This window comes from Aythya marila (assembly GCF_965140915.1).
Source record: "Aythya marila genome assembly, chromosome: 11".
Taxonomy (NCBI): domain Eukaryota; kingdom Metazoa; phylum Chordata; class Aves; order Anseriformes; family Anatidae; genus Aythya; species Aythya marila.
In genome coordinates this window covers 2,083,474-2,109,461 of record NC_139052.1, presented here as the reverse complement: position 1 = coordinate 2,109,461, position 25,988 = coordinate 2,083,474, and the positions used below count along the sequence as shown (strand labels likewise).

General features: G+C 40.4%; 1 protein-coding gene across 4 annotated transcripts; it reads right to left on the bottom strand.

Annotated features, from left to right (window-relative positions):
* Positions 1-638: 638 nt before the first annotated feature.
* On the bottom strand, positions 639-25,988 carry LOC309882190 (tropomodulin-3). 4 transcript variants are annotated; one of them, XM_082769009.1, is made up of 11 exons: positions 25,935-25,988; positions 20,893-21,079; positions 19,407-19,563; positions 10,738-10,860; positions 10,042-10,131; positions 9,389-9,519; positions 8,087-8,194; positions 6,515-6,658; positions 6,015-6,159; positions 4,727-4,818; positions 639-3,726 (listed from the first exon to the last, which is right to left on the bottom strand). In XM_082769009.1, the coding sequence occupies exons 2-10, from the start codon at positions 21,016-21,018 to the stop codon at positions 4,763-4,765; spliced, it is 1,080 nt and encodes a 359-aa protein (XP_082625135.1). In that variant the 5' UTR covers positions 21,019-21,079; positions 25,935-25,988; the 3' UTR covers positions 639-3,726; positions 4,727-4,762. The 4 variants fall into 4 exon arrangements, with proteins under 4 accessions (XP_082625135.1, XP_082625137.1, XP_082625134.1 ...); XM_082769011.1 differs by lacking the exon at positions 4,727-4,818; XM_082769008.1 differs by lacking the exon at positions 639-3,726 and having other exon boundaries at positions 4,730-4,868.

Below are 25,988 nucleotides of genomic sequence, written 5' to 3'. Positions count from 1 at the left end.
ATCTTGTGCCGTTAGCGCCCCCCCCCGGCCCGTGCGTCCCCACACGCGGCGCTCGCCCAGCACGGGGGGCCCGCCGCGAGGTCCCCGTCTGCCCCCAGCCCTGCCCGGGGCCGCGTTTCTCCCCCGCTGCTGTTTAAGCACGCTCAGGTCGCAGCCCAGCCGCCCTTGGCAACGGTCTGCTTCGGGGCACACCGAAAAGGGACAGCCAGCGACGGGCTGCTGCCTGCACGAGCTCGGACGGAGCTGGATGAGACAGCGCAGGGCTCAGAGCGCTAGAGGAGGATGCACAAGGAGCCAGGGCCGTTTTGGAGAAAAGGGGAGTGGTGTAACAGCGCTGCACTTGCCTCCCACAGCTCCCAGCTCTTGCTGTGGCAGCATCTAACGCAGCAGGTAGAAAATCAGGTAGAAAAATAAGGTGAAAGGAGAGAGGGGCTGTGGAGATACCCAGCTGCCCCAGGCGCTTCCCTTCCCCAGCAAGCCCAGCCACAAGTGCTTGAACCACATGGCTGAGCTGTAGCTCACAGGCAGACAACTGCAGCCAGCTTACTGCTGGAGTAGGACTACTCCAAGGCCTACTACTTAAGTAGTAGTGCACTACTTAAGGGAAAAAAAAAAAAAAAAAAAAAAAAAAACAGTACTTTAGCCATTCAACAAGTTTACTGTTTTACAGTCTGACAGCATATAGTGCTGATAAGCTAAAAACACTCAATTCATATTTCCTCAACGGAAATTTAAATTGAACACATGCTCGTTTGTAGCTTACAAACAGCCTAGTTTTCTTTACAGCTTGAATAACAGTACATCTTTAAAATACAACAGTAAATATATAACTGTTTTAGAATATAGTATGTGTTTCCATGCTTAGATTGGAGCCAACAGAATCAACAATATGTGGTCATTTGACTTCTGCATTAAACCTGGAAAAGAATCTAGAAGAAAAAGTACCACCTCTTCTGAAAAAAGACCTTGTGTTAACGGTAGCTAGCTATCAGAGTAATACCACTTCTACACTTCAAAACAAAGTCGTGCATAAGATCCCACTACATCTGAAACCATTAAATCACAAGATTCAAGTTTAGACTGTTCACGACTCCTGGCTACAGTCTGAATTCCTTCATTTATTCCAGAAAGGTTATACATTGTAGGCAGAAAAGTGACTTGTAACAGTTCCATGCACCACACCACGTGTCCTTCAAAAATTTGGAGGGCCAAACTCTTCTGATTAAAGAGAAAAAAAGAATCTATGCCCATTCTGTCTATCCTGAAAGCTCTGACAAGCAGTGGAATACTTTGCTGCTGTCTGTAGAGCTAAACCAATTAAGAGAGGTGCTCTACTTTTTTCTGTGACAGGGCACCAGAGAGTTGCAACTTTAAAGCCTGTCTTTGACGGGAATATAAACCATCAAGCAGCTAAATTTAATTCTATAAAGAAATAAGGAAGAGATTTTGTCTATTATTTCCATAATCCAGCCTTTCATTTTTTCTCCTTCATCTTCAAACAGGAGATAATTGCATAACTTTGTTTGATAATAGTAAGATAAGTCTCCATAAAATCACAAGCGAACAGATTTCATGAACATGTAACCCTTCAACAAATGAAGGAAAACATTACAGTCTGGTTTTTGACACAAAATGATTATGGTGCCTAGCAAATAAAAAGTACAGTACAACTTTAGGCAACTCAGCACATGACATGCTTTGGCCACGTTTATACAGCTCTATCTGTAAAAGACATTTAGCTTGCAGAGATACCCATACTATAGAGGTACTTAAATTTCAAAAAATCTAAGAAGTTCTTGACAATTTATAAAAGCCCAAACCAGAAGAAGCCCTTTTTATTGTTACTTGTCAGATCGTTTCTAGTTGCTTCAAGCTTATAGTAATGTAAAGTCTTTGGTTCTAATACAATTAATTCCAAATGTCTTTTCAGAGCACACCTTTATTTGTAATTAGTCAATAAAAGGCCAATTTTGAAACAGGGAAAAATGTCATTCCATAATTATAAACCAGTTATATACATACTCATTGAAGGCACTGTAGTTTAGAATTCTCTGTACAGTTGCAATACGAGTGGAAGTCACCTCCAGAATAAAGTCTGTCTTTAAAATCCAAAATATGATGTGCAGCAAATTATAACATGGGCACAGCTTCAGAGGATTGCTCTGTTGAATTTTTATAGTATATAATCCGATGCAAAATATCTCAGTCCTATACATTTCCTATATATAAAATGCTCACCATATTATGATCCTTTGATGAAAAACAGTTGTCAGTTGAACTCTCTTTGCTATAAATACAGCCAATCAGTCCTTTAGTTGTGAGTTTATAATCTCATGACAGCATTGAGTAATCTAGTACAATACAGTCCACACAGACCCACACCAGAAAGTCCAGATTTTTGTTATTTCAGAGAAGTCTGCTGTGATTATGCACAGAAATTGAAGCAATTCTTGTGGCCTTATTAGTTTGCTTAAATATAAAACTTGAAATACTTGAATAAGTACTATTACATACAAATATGACACTGCATATTGGTTAATTTCTGCGAGTCTTATGTCACATTTCAACATCAAGACGTAAGTAGAATAGAAAGATCCTTTCTTGAAAGTGTTGCTTCATTGTTTCATAAAAAATGACATATTTCTATGAAGCACTAATATTTTAATGCAAAAGCTTGAAAAAAGGATTTCCCCATTTGCCAGCAACTTACGACTGATTTTACTGGTAAGGTTGCTTTTCCCCATACAAAATTATACAGAACTTAACAAATGCATATCCACTACTTCTAGAGAAGTTCATACTAGTTACACATGTAGATAAGGATTTTTAAACAAATAATATAAACTAAATGCTGATGAGCACATGATAGCAGTCTAAAAACATATCCAGTTTAGATACAGAGAAAGATAAAGTTATGGGACATTTTTTAAAGAGACCTTTAGGACTTATGTCTAATAAGAAACCTCACTTTGCAAGGCTTCTACTTTTTTGGCAAGGCTCCCATTTTTTCCTTTTTTTTTTAAATCAGTCCCTCAAATTCTCTTGGGAAAAAGGTCTTTAGACAATTTATTTTTGCTTGCTTTTAAGGGATGTTTACACTTAATCACAGTACCAAGAATGAACCAAAAATAAAAAAGAATCACAAATAAAAGTTGTGAAAGATTTCTCTTCAGTGCATATGAACAAGGATGAACAGCTCTACACAATGAGTCCAACTATTGTGTGATGAATCCCTCACTACTAAAGCATTGTTCTCAAGAATATACACACCCCTCCATGTAAACAAGCACCCCTAGATTTTCTGACAACCATTTCAATTGGGTCATTATCTGCCCAATGATCTTCAATATCCCATTCTTTGGCTGCAGACAACTATACCACTGATTCGTGATTACATTTTTAGTAGAAAGCACAGCCAAGGTCCTGAAATACAAAAAAAATTCTTAAAACAAACAAACAAAAAAAAAAACAAACAAACTATGGTACAGAGACTGGCGCAGTTACAATGTGTCAATCTGAAAAATGTGGTATATACCAGTAGATTTTTAATATAGCTTTGCTTTAAAAGGAATGGGGTTTCCAGTCTTTTCCCTTCTAACCTAGGTAAATGTAGTCCAAGATTGCCAAAGCCCACAGTGAGGAGCACACCTTGAAGACCCTTGAAATCTCCATGTAGTTTTAATAACAAGATCTACTGGCTGTCTCCTTCAACCCTTCTCTTGCGAACTGTAACAAAACAAAAATATTTTAAGATGTTATTATTGCAGCTACATTATATATTTTTAACATCACCATAACGTGCTGTGCAACGTCTCATGCAGTGCAATCTAAAGCAATTAACATTTAGGATTATCCACCATTTTAAGCTTATGTTTTAGCAGTGCTTGTTGTGTTACCCATAAACAGATTCAAATATTTGTGAGGAGTCTTACAGGAAACGTTAATCATTTTTCATTTAGTAAGCAGAGTTATTTATTTTTTTTATATTGCCATTTTCTAGTGGTGGACAAGTAAGTTTACATGGCTTCATAAGAAACAATACAGGACTTTCAAACTACACCTGATAAGATTTATACACATCGCAAAAAAAACACCTAAGATGTTATGTTTAATAGCCTAAGCCTAAAAAAAAAAAAAAAAAGAAAAAAAAATCAACTGTCAGAAGCACAAGAGCAACAAAAATCCATGAATAAAATCACTGATGCTCACATGCTGCTTAGACTTAAGAATATGTAAGATTCACTGAATGACTGGAGTTCTGCAGTTTTATCTCTTACAAACATTTGTGATTCGAGTTGATCTTCCTTAACATCAGATCAAACTGAAGGAAAACTATTTTGCTTCCCCTCCCAACTCCTGTCTCAATAAATGCTTTCAATATGGTCTAAAGAAAAAAAAAAAAAAAGTAGAATCGTTAGAATTTGACTCTTTATAAAAAGCCAACATGTTGCTTATTTTTAAAGTAGTCCACAGTTGTTTTGTTTTGTTTTTGTCTTTGTTTAATTTCAATTTAAATCTAAATATTTTTCACTGGTGACAGAAATTCTGCATGCCTGTTTTCATCAAATTCCAGGAATGGGCGGAAGACTTTCCAATCTTAAACTTCTCCAGTCATGCAGTTACAGGTAGTATGTACACAGTTTCAGACAAACAAGAAAAAGGAAGTAGTACAACACAGTGTAGACAAGGGAGAAATACTTTTTTGGTATATAAAGAAGAAACATACAAAGACAGAAATGAGAGGCTTTGAACATCTCAGTTTTCAGTGCTTGATACCCAACTGGGTACTCAGAGTAACCTGTCTCTGTAGCTTCAGGGCTGGAGAGATGAAAAGGTATTTGCAGAAACTTTTACTCGTATACTCCAGACTAAGAAAGCAAGGGAAAAAAGGCAAGATATCAATAGAAACATAGATTTCTACCAAACACTAATATGAGAATTAGCCAAAAGAGAAACCGTGAAGGAGACAGACATCTGGAGTGCAATGACAAAAAAAATTGGGCTGAAATCCATTTTGAGAAACATTTATGCATATCTAAACACCTTCATTTTCTCTCTCTGCTCTATTTTACCTCTCACACCTCCTCTCTTTCAGTGCTATTCTCCTTCACTTTAAACTTTACTACAAGGGGAAGCAGATCTGTAAACCCAATTCCACCTTCCTATTCTCTATTAGAGGGAATTAGAGCTCTTCCTGTGCTAGCTACTTCTACTGTTGAACTGCTTAGCCCATTTTCACACCAAAGAGACGTGTAATCTGTAACACATCACCAAGCATCTAAAGTGACAAAGTTTAATGAAATGGAGTTTTACAACATACTTCTATTAAATAGATTGACCACATTATCTTGTCATAGTTGAAAGCGTCAAGCATTTGACGCTATCATACGAGTGCTTTCCATTCACATGCCATACCGCTAACCAATTTTCTGCTGTTCCATTTAGTTAGGATTCTAACAGATAAGCTCCAACAAAATAACTGCAGCAAATAAAGATACCACTGCTACCATCTACCCTAAGAGAGGCAAGCAAGGCACCTGTGCATTAACAGAGCTCTAAAGGAAGAGACAAACAACCCCACCCAACCTCTGCACATGACAGTACATTCACTCTCCTTCATCGAGCTTTCCAAATGAGACTGGGTGCACTGGCATGGAGGAGGGCATCTCACACTAATAAATTCATGTACTGCCTTCATTCAAATAAGATTAGTCTCTTTAATCAAAACTATAATTTTTCCTCCCTTTGCCACAACTCATCTGGAATATGAATCGTCTTACTGTTTCTTGACTATGACAAAATCCTCAACTCATACACCTGGACATCCCAAAACAACATAAAAAAACATTGAGCAGCAACAGAAGAGCAAGAGTAAAGCACAGGAGAAATCTGAAACTGATTTTACTTGTATTTTTCTATCCTGGTTATATCAACAGAAAACCTGGAAAAAACAAACACCTTTAAAATTTGTGCCATACACATCATTTGAGTTACATTCTACTGACAGGTCTTACCCAAATCGTTGTTTTTTGTTATAGCTGCAGCTGCCCTGGCTCGAGGTCCCTGTTGTGTGAAATGGTATCCAAATTTAAGGATCTTGGTGTTTTCTTCAAGCATTTTGGCAATTTCTACTTCTGCAAGCGTGCCCAGCTGCTGCCTCTATTAAAAGATGCACAAAGATAGTAGAGCTTAAGTGGTTTCACTCCTCATAAAAAAGAAATCAATACTCTCATCATATTAGTGAATAAATATTTATTTTTTTCATTAATCTAGAAAGTATAAGCTCGTAACATGTTTGTGCACTTTAAAGCACATGAAAGTTCACAGAAGTGAACGAGGAATCACCTTCAACTAGATGCCCACGAGAACCTTAAAGACCAACATGCATGGGGTTAATATATTTAAAAGTAAAGTATTTTGGAATGTTTATCACAAGATGCATTCTAAAAATACTCAACTAGGACAGACAGTGCACGAGCACTGATTGTAATTATATTACCATAACCTCACTTACCTGATTATCAATTTTGATCTCTGTCAATGTTTCATTGTCTTTCAGTGCATCAACCAGTGCCAAAATTCCAACTCCAGTGATGAAGTTTGATTCTATGTTTAAACTTTTTAATTTCGTGTTTACTCTAAGCATATCTGCAAGAGCCTTTGAATGAAAAAAAAGGCATCATTAAACTTTTTAATTGTCCTATAGCACATCATAGGACACTGCAATGACAGTTTCCACTAACCAGTTCAATAGGAGCAACATGGTCACAGATACACAGTGTAACTTTGCAAGTATTCACTTTTTGAGACAATTTGAGAAGTGAATCTTCAGGCATATCTAAACACCTTTTTTTTTTTTTTTTCAAATAGTTCTTAGTCAAGAAAAAGCCCGTCTTATTCATGCTACAAACTAAAAAGCTACATGGAATGTAAATTGTCTGAAATTAGCATATTCCATTTTGTAAGCCTTTGCAGCATACAACAAATAATGCAAACTGCTAAGTAAAGGCCAAAGAAAGGGGGGTTAATCAACTGAAAGGAGAATTAGATACAGTTAATTTGTAAACAGAAGATCTGACTTTCAAAATGCTTGTCTCTATAGATTTGGTAGGAAGCCATGAAAGTCAATGCCCTGAGCACAGTACTAGTACGTAGCTAAGAGGATACTTCTGTGGAAATGGCATATACCTGATCTTGTTTCAGAAAATAAAATTAAAAAAAAAAAAAAGGTAGCTGCTGAGGCTTACTATCATAAAAATCGTAACTTTTTTTTTTTTTTACTGAGTCACAATGCAAGAACAATAATTAAAAAAACACCACACCCCAAAAACAACCCTCTACATTTTTATTACAAATGTTTCAGTTCCACTAAAAAGGAACTTTTTTACTGACCCAAAACAATGTTTTCAAATACTCATTTGTTCCTTTAAACTAAATTTGAAAAACAAATGCAAAGGATTGTTCCAGAAAAACAGTTAGTGCTGTTCTCTTACCTCTTTACGTTCAAATAAATAAGGAACTGCTTTTGATTCAGTATAGAAAACCAGGACCAGACAACAAATACTTAGGTTTCAATTTTGTCAAATACCTTTATACGTCAATGCTTTGAGCTAAACTTCAGTACCAGGGAGATCAGGGAAAGAGGTATTTTGTAACTTTCTTCAACCAAAACTCTACTTAGTTGAAAAAAAAAATGATGAATATTTTCAGTCTCAAATGGGTTTCCTTTAAAGGTAATTTTGAACATACTATTACTATTCATTCCATGAACTAGTAACTATACAATCATGAAAGAAAGAAAAACAAGGAGGTTATCAAAATTAAAAATTAGGGGGAAGGTCTGGCAAAAAAATCTCATTTATCTCATGCATCCAATGCATTGCTACGTATTCATCAAGAAGTAATTGTTTAACAACTTTGACACAGCAAAGGTTTGTTATAGTAAACATACTATTCACCGTGAAAGAATTTAATCATTTTCATCCCTATATAAAAGCATGACTTGATTCAATCCAATCCCTTACTGTCATCTTTCACTTCTAGCTTCTCTTGCCCCCCACTTAAGCGAGTTTACAAAAGTACTTACAACTGCAACAGGATCATTGCTTCGGGTGGCCGCAAGGCTAAAATTCTTCACATGCGTGTTGGTTTCTAGGGCTTTTGCAAATTCTTTCAGCGTTGGAATTGGTATGTTCTTGAATTAAAAATAGCATTTCAGTCTCTTGAGATACACAAGTTTAACCCCAACTCTCCACCCCCCAACTTCTTCTAGCGCCTGATTCTCCTCACAGCAGAACGCACTATTATCTTAACAGTTACTGGTCTCCTGCAGCCTCACAGTACAGGCTTAGACACACAGCAGAGCTACACACAAGATGCAATGGCTGTTAGCCACCAGTTCTATAAAGCAAAATCACCTTTACTACATCTGTGCCATTGCCACAACACAAGTATTAAAAAAATATTTAGCTGACATTTACTTGAACTGAATGTTCTGTTTCCTGTCAGTATCATGCTAACCTCTCAAAAATACATTTAGAGCTTTAACCTGGTGAAACCAATAGAATTCTATTCTGTGTTTACTAAGAATAACTCCAGAGTTTGCTAATTTACTGTTTCATCATTTTTACAGTGTAGTAGCAACAAACTGTAAAAGGAATAATTGTGGATAATTAACAAAGGTAGCAAGTTTCTCTGTTTATTATAATAGTAATTTTGTTTTGCTACCTTTTTAGGCATTTATTTTGGTTAGTACTTCTCTATGGTGCAGTGTTCTTAAATCATTTATTTCGTTTGCTTCCTTCAGTAAGAGCAACAACTAGCCTAGCTTGCTAGTGAGACAGGGCAGAAAGCAGTGACAGGCTGCTAGCTGTAGCAGGTCAGGAGTGGTATAGTTCTGTTTTCTTTCATGCAAATATACAACGAATTTCAGTCATGTTTAAAAACACAACTGTTATACTTATGAGCTGCTAATTGCTGACTATTCTTTTGTACAAAAATCAGGAAGATGTTAATACAAACACCACTTCGTTTGCAGTAGCAGTAACTGAGAGCACATTGCTTCATAAAGCACAAAGAATTCAAAGAAGTAGTGAACTTCATCATGGTGAGCTGCTGGAAATGTCACCAGCTTGGCAGCAAGAGAAAGCTGAGCTGGCAGTAAGAAAATCTGAGGTTTTTAAGTACGCTTTTGGCAAAAGATACCAGGATGGCTTATCAGTTTAGCTGCAGGTTTCTGGTCTGAGATAACATACGCTGCAACATTTAGCAAGAAGGCTGCTGTACTTAAAAGAAATCCACCATGCCCTCTCATAGTTTTACAACTTTACAACAAGTGTCTTCTACAGAGAAAAGGCAACATATGGAATTACATACTTCATGCAATTACCTTAATATTATTTAGATTAACTTCAACAAGACGGGAATCATTATCTTTAATCCTTTGCAAAGTCTCCTCTACATTTGTGGGATTTGGCGGTTCATCAAAAACAGGTAACATTTTTTCACCTTTTACTATATCTGAAAAAAGAAACAAATGTAATCAAACAGCTCACTGTGAACAAGTGATACATACACTAAGTACTTACTGTATTTAAAGACTATATCACCAGTCTTTACATCCTCCCTCCCTCCTCCCCAAGAAATATACCACCCCCTCCTGACCATATTTTCATAAAGTACAATTCTTTTCCAATGGTCCTCACAGCCTTCCTGCTCTTCTTGCACACAAGTTTTTTTTCAGAAAGCACAAGGGAGTTTAATTACAAACATACATATTAAACCTAAAAGCCAAGGCACACAAACATATCTTTGCACCCACTTTTATCCCTTCAAAAAGTGAATTAGCTGCAGAATAGATTTTAGTGTGCACAGCTACATTTCCAGTCTTGCCAGAAGTCAACTAGAAATGTTATAAACATGTTTCCAACTTAAAACTGAATATTCCATCAAAAATGCTAGTGCAACAGAAGATAGTTAATGCTATAGTAACTGCGTGCAGTACAAAGAACTCATTTATTTAGGACTTGTGTAAATACTTACTTGAGAAGCTGTCTTTGTCTACCCCATTACTGCTTCCTACTACATCACAGAACTGATTGTTTGTTATCAAGTTGGACATTCCTAGTATAGCTGTAAAAGAGAGAACAGTTCTTTTAAATAACAAAAACTAATATCTGTAAAACACCAGATCACAAGACCAATATGCTATTGAATCTCTTAATTTTAAGAAAAGTAGAAAAACTCCTTTCATTAATTACAGACTTCTTAGTTAGATTTCACATCTTGGAAAGCTTCAGCATCACCAAGTTCAGGCATCATAGTTAAAACTGTAGTTCAGTTAAAAAAATCCTGACCAAAGCTTTAAGCATACAGGTGTGTACCAACATAAATGTATGAAAAAGCAGTAGCGTACATGTAACAAAAAACAGCCAGTTGAAGGAATAAACCGAAAGGTTTTGAGTGTAAAAATTGGGCATCTTAAACCAAAGTAATCCACTTTCTTACATATTCTTTAAGGTCCCCTTCCAACCCAAACTATTCTATGACTGTATAATAGCCCAAATCAATAAAGATGTTATGCTGCAAGCACACTGGTATATACCCCGATCTAGTTTCTACCACAACCGTGACTTCATCTAGTTACATTTCAGATAACAAATACGTTATAGCACACCAGCCCATTCACACTTTAAAAAAGGGAAAAGAAAATTGAAAAAAAAAATCCAGACCACTAACCTGCAAGGTCACATAGTTCTGTGTCTGTGGCACTAGTCAAGGCTTCCTCCAGTTCTGGATCTAGAGCAATTTTTTCTTCTGTATACGACTGTACAGGCTTTTGCTTGGGGATAAATATTTTCCCTGTAGTAAAGAAAATTAAAAGTCTGATATTACTTTTCATTATATAGCTACTTATCTTTAAATTTTTCTATACATAAGGAGTACATACAATATTTAGAAAATCCTGAGAAGAACAGCAAGGGCAACATAAAGGAACGAGGTTTCTTCTGTTTGCTCTTGAAAGTCAGAGATGAAAGAGCATGAACAGCAACATAATGTTAACAAGATCACAAATTTCAGTAGTCTGTATCATGACTCCAATCTTATTTGTTTCTCCTAAGTATTAGAAAGTAAAATACAAGCCTACATTAAACAGCCTATGAAAAAGTGCCATCCAATAAAGTTTACTATTGCTGGAAAACAATGACTGAAGCACTTAACTACATCGAGGGGAAGAGGGACCCAGGGAGAGCTGTAACTTGAGAATGTCAGAGAAATAAGGTGAAATAAGATAAGAAAGAATCATCTCAAATCATGGACATGAGCATTCATTGCAGTTTTGCAGCACATACCAGATTTCAAATTTGAGCAAGTACCTGAAATCGGAAGTTTAAAAAAAAAAAAAAAGCGATGCCTGAGCTGCTTAAGAAAACCATGGATTTGTGACCAGCAGAAAATAGGATGGTAATTTGCATCATCTCTAACACAAACTGCCAGAAGACACTACTTTCTAAATGATAATTAGACAAAAGATAGGTCCCAGAAAATTCAATGAGGAAAAGGAGCAGTAGTGATGCTATATTCTGTACCAACTTCTTAGTCATTAGACAGGTGAAGGGAAAACTTATGTTGGGGGACATGCATTATAAAGAGGTGTAGGTACGCGGTGTAATTCCTGCACGTGTCTTAGGCTGAAAAGTTAGGGTAAGAAACTATTATATAAGAAAGCTATTCTAACAATTGTTCTGAAAAAGAATTCAGATTTGAGTGCTATAGAATTAGCCTTTCAGAACAACACAGAAGTTTACAGCTGCATAAGAAAGAACAGATTAACGTGGAAAGGAAAAGCTTTGGTACCGGATGACTGAACAAAACTGATACATTTGATAAAAGTAATTCACAACTAGGAAACTTGAATCTAACCTTGTTAGTTATTCAAAGTTTTTGCATATAAAGTGACTGAAAGTGAGATAACAATATGAAAACAATACATGTATCAGACAGGCCCTGGTCTGATCATTTTGGCCTAGCACACTGCATCTCATTAAAGCAAAGCGTGGTGCACCTCGGCCACCGCAATCCCGGTACAGCACCTGGCGTATGCACAGCACCGAGCTTCCTCGCCTGCGCCAACAGAAGCCAGAACTGCAGGATCCGGCTTCCCACTGCCTTTAATTATTTCCCAGGGTAGGAGGTGACGCCAACAACCTCCCTGTGAAGTCTCAACACTAATTCGGAAACCCATCCTCTTCCGCATGCACAGCTAGAGTGCACTGCCACAGGCTCCCACGGGCCACGCCAGCCCGTCCCCATAGGGCGACAGCAGCCGCCCTGCCCCAGAACCAGAGCAGCTGGGCAGGAGCCAGAAGCCTTGCATTTTTTTCCTCATACTGCACACAAGTGTATCTCATGGCATGTTTGGACTAAGCCTAAATTTAGTATTTTTTAAATACCTTCTAGTGACAAGAAGCTTTACAGGGATATTTCAGTTTTAATTCTGGGTAAATTCTGACAAACCTGGGGTTTGGTTTCACCATTTCTGGAGCCAACTGATGACAGCTTCTGTGTGCTACATCAAACACAAACACAACTCCACCTATCCACCTTTTCTCTCTCTCCAAATCCACACCCTTGATTACAATAGTTTGTGGTTAATTTACTTTTTAAAGGAAGTCAGGCATCACCTCTAGCTATCAGTTTCTTCTCTTCAAAACAACAGTCTGATGACCAAGATTTGTTGCTAGCAACACAGTATTTTTGTTCCCGAGTTGCTATCACTTTGGAAAGTTGTATAAATGGTCATTATCCATATTTAGAAGCAGAAAATAGATCTCCTTACATAACTGTACTGACTACAAACAGCAGCTGAAAGCAGCTGACATGCATTGCCACAGATTCCTTGGTTCTGGTGGCCAGTTTAAAAGAAACAATGCTTGTGGTAATTCAGGATTAATACAAAACCTTCATAAATTGAAGGCCTAGGTGATAAATGTCTAAGATTACTTTGATATAATTGACACAGTACATTTTCTACCCACGGTTTAATTTACCAGCATCACCTACTGGGGAAAGAATAACTTTCAGCTTAAACTGAAATTTTCAAAAGAGGTATGAGGACATCCGGCAAGGTTTCCATCAGACTCTGAAGCACAGCATGGACATGATCTAAAGCCTTTTGTCATCTACATTTGTGGTGTTTTCCCTCAGTAATTCAGAATAGTGAAAAAGGTGAAGCTTTTGGAGTACAAGAAGGAAGAGAAGGAAACAGCGAGACTGAGTGCCGGAGCCTTCATTCATGCCACCTGATCTACAGCATCAGAACATTTCATGCTCTTTTTTCCAAATTAAGCTGGCTTCTTCTGTGAGCACTACATGACTTCTGTCTAGTAATGTAAAAAACACAGGGTATCTTAAACAGTCTTATACATCTCAGTCATGCAATTTAATAACCAGTCTTTTCAAAAAATAAACACCTATACTTGTAAAAAAAAAAAAAATTAAAAGAATTAAAATCAAACCACTTATTCAGAGATACCAATGCATACAGTATTCAATTCTCATTCACTTTCCCAATGAGAAAAGAAGAACGACACTTTGCAAGAAAGTCAGCAAAAAAAGCACAACCCAAACAGGTACAGATTTGTGGCAACAAGTGTATAGCAGTCTAAGAAAATATTTTACAAAAAGCATTGAATGATGTTTTCTGACCTTTTGAGACTACTTTGAGCAACTTAAAGTCAAGGATTCTTATGTTTTCAGAATCTCTTTCAGGACAGTTCTAGAGTTCATGCTTAGAGCTGTTTTTCAGCATGCATCTTGCAGTGCAGTGTAAGCATCTGAAGAACAGGAATCTGCTTTAGCAGTATTGTGGGATCTCTCCCCAGTCTTCACACCGATTCTTGACTAAGCCATCTGTTCTGTTTGTTTTGGAAAGAAGTCCAGGAAAGAATCTAGTTATCCATCTGCAGATCTGCACTAATGCTTTAGGTCCACTGACACTTCAGCCCTATTGCTGAACAATCCAAAAAATAAAAACAAAAAATTTCACAACCCTTTTCAAATCCATTCATTTACAACTCCTATTCCCTACCTACACCCTATCACACAGCACCCACCCACAAAATCTGCTACTTTTTCTGATGTTAAGTTAGAAACTTCAGGTTCTAAACATTTGCTTCCTAAAAGACTAACTTTGTCTTAAGAGTCAGGCTCATATGGATAATCTTTAGAAAAAATAAAAAGGTAGCATTTTTATTTTTTATTTTTTTTAAAGAAAAAAGCAAAAAATGCTAAAAGCTGCTCCCTGCCAAAGGAGCTAATTACAGCAACTCCACGCACATGAAGTGGGTCAGGAGCACTTTTTGTTATAAAACAGGTCACACCCTTGTATATATAATCTCTCATTCACTGGCTTCATCTTGTCCTAGGCCAGAGTTCAGAGATTCACAGCACGTACATGAGAGCAGGGAGCAGGTCCTTCCCTGCTTCTTGTAACAGACAAACACTTCAAAAAAGAGGACCCCTGTGTCTCTAGGGACAATGATCTAACTCAAGGTCTGCTGCCAAGGCAGTTTGGAGATTTCCTCCCTCCCCTTACTGTAAGCTTTTTTTTTTTTTTTTTTAATACACATCTGCACAGCCCATAGAATGAATAGCTTTCTTGCCTCTGAAGTGGAACTCTTCCAAACAGCAGGGATTTGATCACATGAAGAAACAAGACATCCTCCTTGCTCTTCAGCCAACAAGGATACCGCAAAGATTAAGCAATACAACATAAAAAGGCAAATTTCAGAGATGATCACGTCATTTCTGTAATAATAATTACATATTCAGGTTCTTTATAGCTTTAGCTAACACTTTAAATGATGCACATCTTGGGATTAATTCACAGGCTTCCTTTGCAACAGAATGAACTTCCAGTTTCAAGTTACACGCTACTGTACTCCTCTAAAGGCAGAAAAGGCGTATGATGTCTACGAGGTGTACTAGACACACACACAGTACCTAAGATGGGACCAAAAACCTTGCAAAAGGCAGGTGCACTCAGCATGGCCACGCACCTCTAATGGCTAGCACTGTTCTCCCAAACCTCACGGTCCAGGAGGCAGCAAGCAACCACGAGCAGTAGGCCAGAACAAATTCCAACATCGGTATGGCAGTACCCTGATGTGGAAAAGGAATCGCATGTCACCTGAGGACAACCTCTTCTCATCAGTGACTTCATGACGAAGAGCAAGCAACAGCTGACATCCCACATGTCCTGTGTCCACTAAAAATTCATCTGTCCAGAAACTGTTAATCCACACCTCACCAATCACCACTTCTTACCATAAAACAGGCTTATGTTTGCTGACTTGCTTTGGGTACAAGTTAATACTAATTTTTTGTAATTCAACTTACGAGCAACGTCCTTAGTGTCTTACTGAGGAAACAGTGCTGTTACTTATCTGGTTACAGAACACGTAGCTGTGAGTTAGAAAACTGTTTTACATTAAGGCTGGTGTATCACATGTTATTTTGTTCCAGTGTTCTTGTATGGAGAATGTCAATTTGACAAGTTGTTTCTTCAACGCTCCTACAGGACATTAACTTCATTTCACAACGCGCAGGACATTTCCTTTAAAGACTAGTGATTGAAGGGCAAGAGAAGAATACAGCACCCCAAGTTCTGCTGCTGCAAACACAAATGGTGGCTGAGAGCAACACAAGCTGACTGAGCAGGTCTGCACAAAAAAGCTCTATCCACGTGGTATCAGCCTAAAATATTATCTGTGTGATAGAGCAGAAAAAGAAAAAGTTAAAACTTTATGAAAAGCAAACCCACACAGAACACAGCCTGGCAGAAACGCTGAGGGAAAACTGGAAGAGAAAGTCACGAGAGGAGCACAGAGCCCAGAAACACAGAGCCTCGTTCATTTAGTATTTCGCTGAAGCCCACGCAGCAGAAAGCAGCCACCAACGCCAGGCACGTTTCTGTCTCGGATCAGCTGCAGCGATCCCTGTGCTCGGGGCCGTGCAGAGCAGGGGCAGCAGGACAGGACGGCTGGCTGCGCCTTGCCCGTTCACATCTTCATGGACACAGACTGAGAAAACGCCAGTGCTGTTGAAATTATTACCACATCACTTTCACAAATCTCTTGCTTGAATTATTTTTCAGGCAACAATGCTTTACTGTATGGTTCGACACTTAATTGGAACGGAATGTGACTGAAGTCATTAAATCCTGTTTAAAAACAAAGTACGTTTTGAAGGATGCTTCTAGAAACCAAGCCAGAAAAACACAATATAACAATATGGAGACTGTGAGGCTTCGCATTTCTTTAGCGCTGCTCATCTCACTGCATCAGGACACTTGATGTGATTTCGCGCCTTCCACGTCTTGTGGCACAGCAAAAAAAAAAAAAAAAAAAAAAAAAAAAAAAAAAAAAAAAGGTCCAAAGCGCTGGAGAAGTCAGAGCACCCACCAGAGCAGGGGATGCAATACTGTTTTACTAACACATCTTAACCCAAAATGACTTAGGGCCACTGGAAGACAGGATTTTGTTTTACACTGTAGTAAGGAAACAAGATCACTGGGGCTGGCAGCAAGCCAGGATGTTTGAAGCTTACCCAGGGTAAACTCCTTCAATGAACCCGCAGCCACCATGCTGACAGCAGTCCTACTGAAACACGAAAACGAGAGAGAAGGAAGGGTTTCACCCCTTCTTACTCCAAGAAAGGAATAATCAGACCAAATTAGAACAGTGAGACCAGCTAGGCATATGGAAACATGTCAGCAACGCCTGACCCACAAAGATGGCACCAAGAAGGTGGCTGCAAATCGAGCCCATCTCTCCCTCAAAACCTTTACACCTAAAGATTAGGATTGTCATTTTCTTCTTCTGAATCAGCAGGATAACCAGAGCTCCCCACCTACCCCAATTCCACAACTTGCTAGTTTTTCTCCATGCTGCATTTACCTAGCCAAACAAGAGTTGTAAGCCAGCTTTTTTTTTTCATTTTAATGTTAGATGAAAGCACATAAGGACATTTTTTATCCACAGAGAGCTCTTATCCTCACCAAGAAGGAAGTTTTACTCCACTCCCTCTCCAAGTTTCACATCTAGATGAAAGATCGTGATTCCTTGATTTAACCAAAGTTACACAGACTTGCCATTTTTGCACAAAATGGACATGAACACAGCAGCAGGTCAAAGCTGAACTACAGAGTTTGCAAGAGGGGAAAAGAAAACATTATCCTCCACCTACTCTGCAAGGCAGTTAGTCATCTTGCCTCTTCCCCCCATTTACCAGAGGCACAAATTTCCACACTGAACATTTGTTTCCACATTTTTAGTTTTGATGAAAGTAAGCTCTTTTTCCATGCAATTTTCTCCTGTTATGCTACTAAAAAAACAGTAGAAGTTACTATATAAATAAATCATCATTAAAAATTACATGGATTTTTACTAACAAAGCTTGCATGACATATTGCAACATCCAGCCTGCTATTTAGTAATACTTCATTACATAAAGGAAATGACATTTGATCTTTCTTAACCAAGATCTGTATTACAGCTGGACCCTTCTACTTTTTTACGTGATTCTCACAGATTTTGTCAACCGAAACAAATAGTTCTGCTGTGTGCATGCATACATAAGATGGCTTTAAAGCTGGCTTTTTCTTTTTGTTTGGGCAAAACAATGGAGTGCTAATTAGAGGAAATCCTCCTCAGCCAACCTCAGTCCTGAAGGGGCTGAAAGGGATAACCCAACACAACACCAATGCCACAGGGACACTTGGACTCATGCATTAGACCATTTGGCCACCTCCAACACACCGATAGATCTTCCAGGCAAGGATCAGGACAGAGAGAAAGGGCAGAAGCATGCGCAGGAAATGGGTACTCGCCTGCAGAGGCAGCAAGGGAGGGAGGACCAAAATGCTGCTGTGTAGGTGCCTCCCTCCACCCTTGGCACTCAGCAATACCCAGCATCATCCTTCATGCTGTTACTCATACAAAGTCGGGAAATGACCGCTCCCCTGTCAGCAACCAAGCGCCACACTTGTCTCTCAACAAAAGCACTGTTAAACTACACAAGTAACGCAAAACAGTGTGTTAAGGAAGTAGGACAGAGCGTACAGCACATGCTATGAAGTGACAATCTCTGTATTCCTTCAGGAAAAAGAGATGGATGTCAAGTGACAGTTATCTGTACAGGCAGAGAAAATGCAAATATCCACACAAAAAAAATCACTGCATACACTGCACAATCAAGTATACAAATTCAGTAAATGACTGAAGACTCAGGTTTCAAATAAGCAATGATTCACAGCAGACATTTCAGTAGAATTAAAGGGTTTGGCAGCAAACCCTTAAGAAGAGAGGGACAATTCCTAAGAGGAGCCTATTCATCTTGGGCAACCGGAATACAGCTTATAAAGCAATTTTCTCAAGTCTTACTGCAGCAGATCTGACATGGTGCTGGGGATGGTTTGGACAAGCTAGGATTCACAAGCAGCACACAAACACTGTGGCAACAGCTGAAGCCTTGGCCTATGCATGTGTCCAGCACAGGGCTGTGAGTTCCTGCCCCTACCTTGCTTTATTAAGCACCACTGGTAAGTTTGAGAACTCACCTGTGGAAATAAGCAAACAAATAATCTATTCTTACAACATTTAAGATGTGCATTCTTTTTTTTCCCCTCCTCTCCTGAAAATGAAAGTAATTTCTGTCAAGTCAGTGAGAAAACTAGAATCCAAAAGAAAGATTTAAAATTCCAGGCTTTAAAATGTCTACTTTATTGGGTCATGGTTTCCATGGCTTTCAGACTACAAGTCACTGCCAGATTTCAAAGCTTTCTGCAATGTTAACTATGTAAATAACTAATAACAACTATGCAATCTTATTAAAACCTTTCATCAAGGAGACTAGAAAGACAACATGACTACGTAGACCACTTGCCTGGCCTTATCAGTCTACAGCATCTTGATCACTACTGGGTGTCTACTGCGATACATCATTCTGTTGCTGTATTTTAAATTTTAAACCTAGTAGTACAAATACTAGGTTTACTTGTACACAGCACCACAGGGCATAAACCACAGGCACCCAGCACTTGTTATTATTGACACAAACCTGGCAGTAGCTCTTCCTTTGAAGATGCCACCCCATCAGAACATGGCAGCCTTTGAGGAAATCTTATTTCCTTCCTGTGCCTCATGCAAATAGCACACCAGCCACAGTGCACGCAATGCTCGAACAGGAAGCATCCTGCCTCTGCACAGAAGCACTCATCAGGAAATGTTGTGAGATAAAAAGCAGTGCAGCTGCTACTATGTCACTAAGCTTTGGCTCAGAGTAACTCTGAGCTAGTACACTTTATGAAATTTCATAACCACCTCCACAGGCAAGGGTGTTGTTACCTTTCTTTTCTTTTGTAAAAGGCACATAGTCTTCCCTGTCTTTGTGCTCAAGAGCCTGCTTCTCCAAATAGGCAAGGAGTCGTTCTCTGTCAAAAGGACCTGAAGCCTTTTTAGCAGTCTGGTCTTTCTGTCGGAAGCCCGCGGGAAGAAGTGCATTCTGCAAAACAACACGGAGTACATAAGTACATCTTAAAAGGCCTGAGTGAACACCTGTTCAGATTCATTTCCCCCCTTCCCTATCCCTGAGGTTCAAACCCAACACATCGCCCTTTCTAGGCAATTTTGTATCCCCTAGCAACTTCCTTTTTTTTTTTCCCATCTGAGTGGGAAGGGTGGTAGTACTCTACTCTTTGGATACCAAGAATACAAACAGAAATAGTGCATACTGCACTCTGAATGGGACTGAAACAATTCTTTAAGTACAACAGCACCAGACTTGCTAGTTACTTTACAGTTCTTTTCTCGAATGAACGCTGCTTAAATGACAAGTAAATGAAAATTTGCTATTTACAATTTAGACACACAGTAAGAAGACTGCTTCCTCCACCATGAACATCCATGTGTTTAAAACAAATGTCCATACTATTTTGTCAAAGTATTTCTACTTTTGACCTGACTCAGGTTGTTTTGCACAGCTAAAGAAAAAAACAAAAAAGGAGAATATGCAAATTGAAAGAGTATATAGAAATTCAGACTCAAAAAGGCAACCAATCACTTTTGCCAGTTCACCTCTGTTAAAGTATCTGTAAACCAAAGCCAATTAGAATATTGCGGTGCAAGAAAACAGGTGACCATAAAATTCTTACGTGATCCTTGAATATCAACTTTAAACTTAATCCCCATCTTAATAAAGGCAACTCAGACTTTAGCTGCAGGATCTGTGTAGGTCATGACTCAGTTCATCATTAAGAGAAAGCTGAAACATTCCTAATTTAATACTCCATGCTGACAATCATCCAGGTGCAGAGAAATTATTTGCCTCCTTTTCGCAAAGTCTAGTAGCCTTTGTAAAGGCTATTGGATATAGGTTGAGGAATCCTTAGAAGTTAGTACCCTCCCTCTCCTGTCCAACAGTAGAAATAATAAAATAGAAATGGATGCAAAAGAACTGTTTACCACACAAAAATAGAAACAGGAAAATTCAACAGACCTTTCTAGATAAACTTTCTTTTAAATAACATCACTAAGAACAATTTTTCATTTACAAATATATCAGGTGGAAGCCTCTCCTGACAATCCCTTTTTCTATTTTCCTCTGATGTGGCTGCATTCACAATGCAAACAGGAAACATCCCATTGAGATGTTATATACACACATGTATCCATAAATAAGATTGTTAGCAGTCCAGGAAAAAAACTCTGTCCAAGAGTATACTGACTACAAGCAGAATTTTAGACAAAAAAAAAAAAAAAAGGTGTTAAATTACTGCAGACCAGTTTCTGTACAAATTAAAAAAAAAAACAACCTCTCTCTGTTATTACCTACCTCTGGGTCAAGATCATCCAAAACTGTTTCCAGTTGTTTCAGTTCTTCTTCTGACAGTTTGCCAAGAATTTCATCCTCATCAAGATCTTTGTATTTGTCCAAGTCCTTTCGAAATGGGAGTGTCATGACTTGGGCAGTAGCAAGTTCCTCAAACACTTCAGAATCTGAGTCTTATTCTCAACCAGATCTATAAAAAGAAAAAAAAAATGGAAGAAAGCCACAGTTCAGGTAAATGTCCCAATTAAAAAGCATCTTCAACTTCTCAATGCATTTCTAAAAGGAAAGTTTTTCATCCAGTATTCATGTCAATCTGTTGTTCTGACAGATACAGAGCGATTAGAAGCCTTGCTTCCTCACTGACCAGAATCCCATTCTGCCATGCCCTTTCCCATCAATAACTAGAATAATAATAATAAAAAAGCTCCATATATATTTGAAGATCTATGGTGTAATTTCCACGGAGCAGGGCAGGCTGTGGGATGGGGATGAGATGCCAGTTATACCTGGTAACTATAAACCCATCTTAATGCTATTGTTTCTACAGATACTTAGTCAAAAGAACAGTCAAGATGCTTTATACTTATTGTTACTGCTGCTGCTCAAGGCCAGTAAGGAGAGCTTCACTATAAAAAGGCTATTTGGTTATTACTGACTCATATCCTTGCCTATTATCAACAGAGGAAGCAAAGGATGTTTGTTTATTACATCACTGCAATTGAAATAACATTCTGTTCTGTCAGATGAAAATTAAAGTACCTCGATGAAAGGCTTAAGGAACATAATACCTAAGCAGTCCATTCAATCCTACTACCAAAAAAATATGTAACAGACTGTAACTGCCCACCAACTATTGCACTTGGAAGAAATCAGGTAACCTTTGTTCTAACAGTCAAAGTGTTTGAGCATTTGACTTGGAAAACACACACAGTCACAATGGTGTTTAAGCAAAGTAGTTAATTCCTCCTCTTTTTTTTCTCTCTAAGAAATTCTGGGATTCACCTTTTGCTCAGCCAAATTCCTGCTTCAATCTGAATGTGTGCACACAGGCACAAAAGGGTGACCTGAGTGGCTCCCTGACCTGAGCAGGAGTTTCCACAACGCGTTTGGGGAGGAAAAGGTAGATCGACACATCTAGGCTCATCAGCACCTTTAACTCCTTTCTCAGCTTGGCAGAAATAACCGGCACAGGAACCAGGCATTCAGCACACGCTGCTTGCTCTGTCAAGCCCAAGTGCCCATTCAGACGCTCACGCCACATACACCAGGTTACTTCAAATCCAGACTTAGCCTCTACCTCAAAAGCAGAAGAACCTAAAGTTATTGCCTCGTAAGTAAAAGGAAGAGCAGGGACACACAGACACGCATGGGATCCAGTTCACAGGATTCCTTCAGCTCAGTGGTGTACCTCCAGAAAGGCCTCCCTTCCCTTTGCATACTGGCTGTCACGCTCGCTCACTGCAATGCTTTGATTCGGAGACACTCAACAGGCACGAGCCTGTCAAGGTTCACTCACTCAGTCAAGTTTACCAGTCCTATGAAGGCAACTGTTAAAACCAGGTTTACTTTACAGGTAAATTTCTAGTTCCTACCAACATCTGCAACCCAACCATGAATACATTCACAGCTATTTTCAGCATGTCTGCTTTGAAAACTACGTCTGGTGTACACACTAGGACATGCTTGTAGGCCAAGGTTGACGTTGACAGAACACATCTCCAAAGCTGAGGGTCAGGTCTCCCGAAAACAACAAGCAGGAGGAATTCTCAACGTCACCCTAAGTTACATCAAGAGCACAGTGTCTGGCTTCCCCTGAACTAAAACCAGTTGTTCACACCTTTCAAAAGAGGCCACAGAGACGAAAGCATCAGGACCAGAAATTACTAGCAGCAGAAGCACAGAGCAATGCACCCGTGCTTCTCAAAGCCAGGCTCCAGCAGCGACCAAGGGGGCGTCTCTCCAGCCCCATGCCACCTGCTGCAGCTTCCACGGCCGCGCAGCGCTCCTTTCTCACAGGAGGCCATTAGGTAACTGCAGCAGGTGCCACACGATCTGCATGCAAACTTGTGACTCCCGGAGCCTTAACGCTTTCCTCTTCTTCACAGCTTAAGCCATTACACTATCATCAAAGAAAAGCATTTCCTGCAGCCAGTTACACAGCATTGCTCGTGACCAGGCTGCACGGTCTGAACCCCACATCAACACACTGCCATTCACCACGCTTCTGCATGGCCATTTGCATCCACGTATTAAGAGGTGTAATTTTAACCAGTAATTAAAAGGAGCAGAGTCGTTAGCATGGGCAGAACAATGCTCCCCTTCCTCTGACCGACAGTAGCACTGCATAGCCACGCATTACATCCAGGTATGCTCTATTTTGTCTTTATGAATAGCTGTAAAATGCTGTCGCCCCAAATTAATTACCTTTTACTTACTGCATTTACATCTTTCATATTGGAAAACTACCTGTCCTTCATAACACACTAATGCTCTGGTCATAGCCCTTGTTCTCACCTGTCTTTACACAAAGATCAAAGTATCTACTTCACAACCTGAACTGCAGCAATCACACAAAAAAGAAGAGTGGGAGGAAAGCAGTGTAGCATAAAACACATTAATTTTGTAACCGAGTCTTCTCTTTAGCAAGAAGAGACTCACTTGTTACCTAGCAAATTTAAAGTGTTTTGGACACCCTTTCTAATACCTGCCCATTTATTTATAAGAATATTAAAGCATACTTTGCATGAGGCACCTTTAAAAAGTTTTAATGGTAACACTGACTAGCATGTCTGCATTACACAGGGTTTGTAACAGCTTTCACAAACACTCTCTGCAAAAGAAACCATGGCATATATGACACGTATATATAATGAGCTAAAAATCAGGTTTTAAAGCATGGTGTCAGGAACTCTCATTGCTTAGACAGGGCAGAAAGGCCAGCTGAAGCCACAGCCTGATCAAACAACCTCTCAGCCTCCCATTAAACACATTCGCTTTTGCCTTCTGTCACTCATTTTAACCGTGCAGCGTAGAAAAAGACATGCATAACAAATTACAGTTTTTAGAAGGGGCAGTTATTTAGACTGTGAATATTTGTGGCACATCTTACTGCAAAATCACAGGCAAAACAGTAACCAGCCATTTTGGCTTTGCAGATACTTGGCACTTTTTGATAAGCAGAGATGGTTTTCTTCTAAGTATCCTTCTTAACTTGACAGTAAAAATATTTTATATATTAAATGCCAACAAGGCCGATCTCTTTATCAAATACGTAACTATAATATAAAGCTAGAACTTTATTCCAGCAGCTTGATAGACGCAGCAGAAACGTTTGACATAATGAAGACAAAGCCGTCACTTCCAATGAATCAAATTTCAAATCTCTGGCTATTAAGCAGAAGTTAGAAAAGGCTATGAAGCAGAAGTCAGAAAATTAGAAGCGAGGATATTGTGACAGACACCGAATTTAAAAAAAAAAAAAAAAAAGCCATTATTCTTTCACCTTAGAAATCCATGAACTAAGGAAATTAGAAGTGAGTAATAACTTCATTTTAGGCTGTTTTATAATTACCTGACCGATCCATTGAATCACTGTCAAGCAACTGTCATACACCTATCTACAATTAAAATATTTTTTTCTCTCCTACCTAAAAGGTACATTAAACACTACGAGTCTAAGAATAGCCAGTTCCCAATTTCCTTTGCAATTTCCTATTAAATTTAAGGACACAGTTTCTTGGGACCCTAATAGGAATAAACCCTTAGAAATCTCTCTCCCACAGGACAGGAGTCTTGCTAAAGTCCCCCGTAAATGGTTTCCGTAACTTGGATTTTAAAATAGAAACAACTTCAGGAAAAACAAAGCGAGCCAGTTTTGGCCAGCATGTTCAGGGCGCTCACTTCAATCCCACCCATTCCCTCGCAGCCTCCCCTCATGCCCAGCCAGAGCAGGGCTCCTCGGGTGGCCGCTGTCAGCGGCCAGGGCCCCGAACCAGCTCCCGCTGCCCAGAGGCTCCAAAGCAAAGCTGAGGCTTCCCAGGGAGCTTCCACGATGGCAATGGCTCGAACCTGCAGCGTGCAAAACAACAGAGCTGCTCGTGAAGAACGTGTTGCACTCTAAAGAACTATCTTTATTTACCAAACCTGGAAGAAAAATGACTTAAAGCGAGTCCTGCCATAACTCTGGCACGTTCCCTCGGGCTGTACGCACCTCAGCTGAGCAGCACAGCTCCAGGAGGCTCCCAGGTGTACCCGAGCCCTGCACACCCCCGGCCTGGCGCAGGGCACGGGAGGGAACCCGCTGCCCCAGATGACAGCCACCCCCCGGCCCCGGTGTCGCCGAGCCAGCAGGTGGCACCTCTCCTTCGCCTGCACTTCTGGTCAGGGCAAGCCGCGTTTTCCAGGAAGCAAGGAATAGCTATTTTGGGCTCCTTTCCTACATAAACAAGCCCGGGGCTTCGCTCTGCTCACGGAGCCGACTGGCCCAGCTTCGTGCGGGGCGAGCTGAGCCCCCCCGGCCTCACCCTGCTCAGCACGGCGGCACCGGGAGCGGCGCGGAGCGACTGACCGCAGCGCGGGGCCGGCAGCGGGGGGCTGCTCACCAGAGGGGGCTGCCCACAGGCACGCGGCGCCCGCTGCGGACAGGCTGCCCGCAGAGCCTGCGGTGGGAAGGCGCCGCGGGACACGCGGGCCCCTCTCCGCATCCCCGGCACGGTTCTGGCCCCCCGGGGAGCGGCGGAAGGGCGCTCCCCGCGCCTACGGGCGAGGCCGTCGGAGCGCGGCGCCCTCCGGCCGCGGCCCCTCGCCCCCGCTGCCGACCCCCCGGGCTGGGCGCTCCGCAACGCCGCCGGGGCCGGGGCGGGGGCGGGCTCGGCCGGAGCGGGGGCACCCGGGGGCACCCCCCCGGCCCCGCCGCCTCCCTTCCCGGGCAGCGGGGCTGCCGCCGGGCTCCCCGCCGCGCGGCCGCTTGCTCCTCTTCCTCCTCTCCCTCCCGCCCACCCCCGGAGCGGCCCCCGCCGGGTCCCGCCGCGGCGCCCCGCACTCACCGGCCGGGCGGCAGCGCCCCAGCTCCCTCCGCCGCCGCCGCTCCCAGCCGCTCC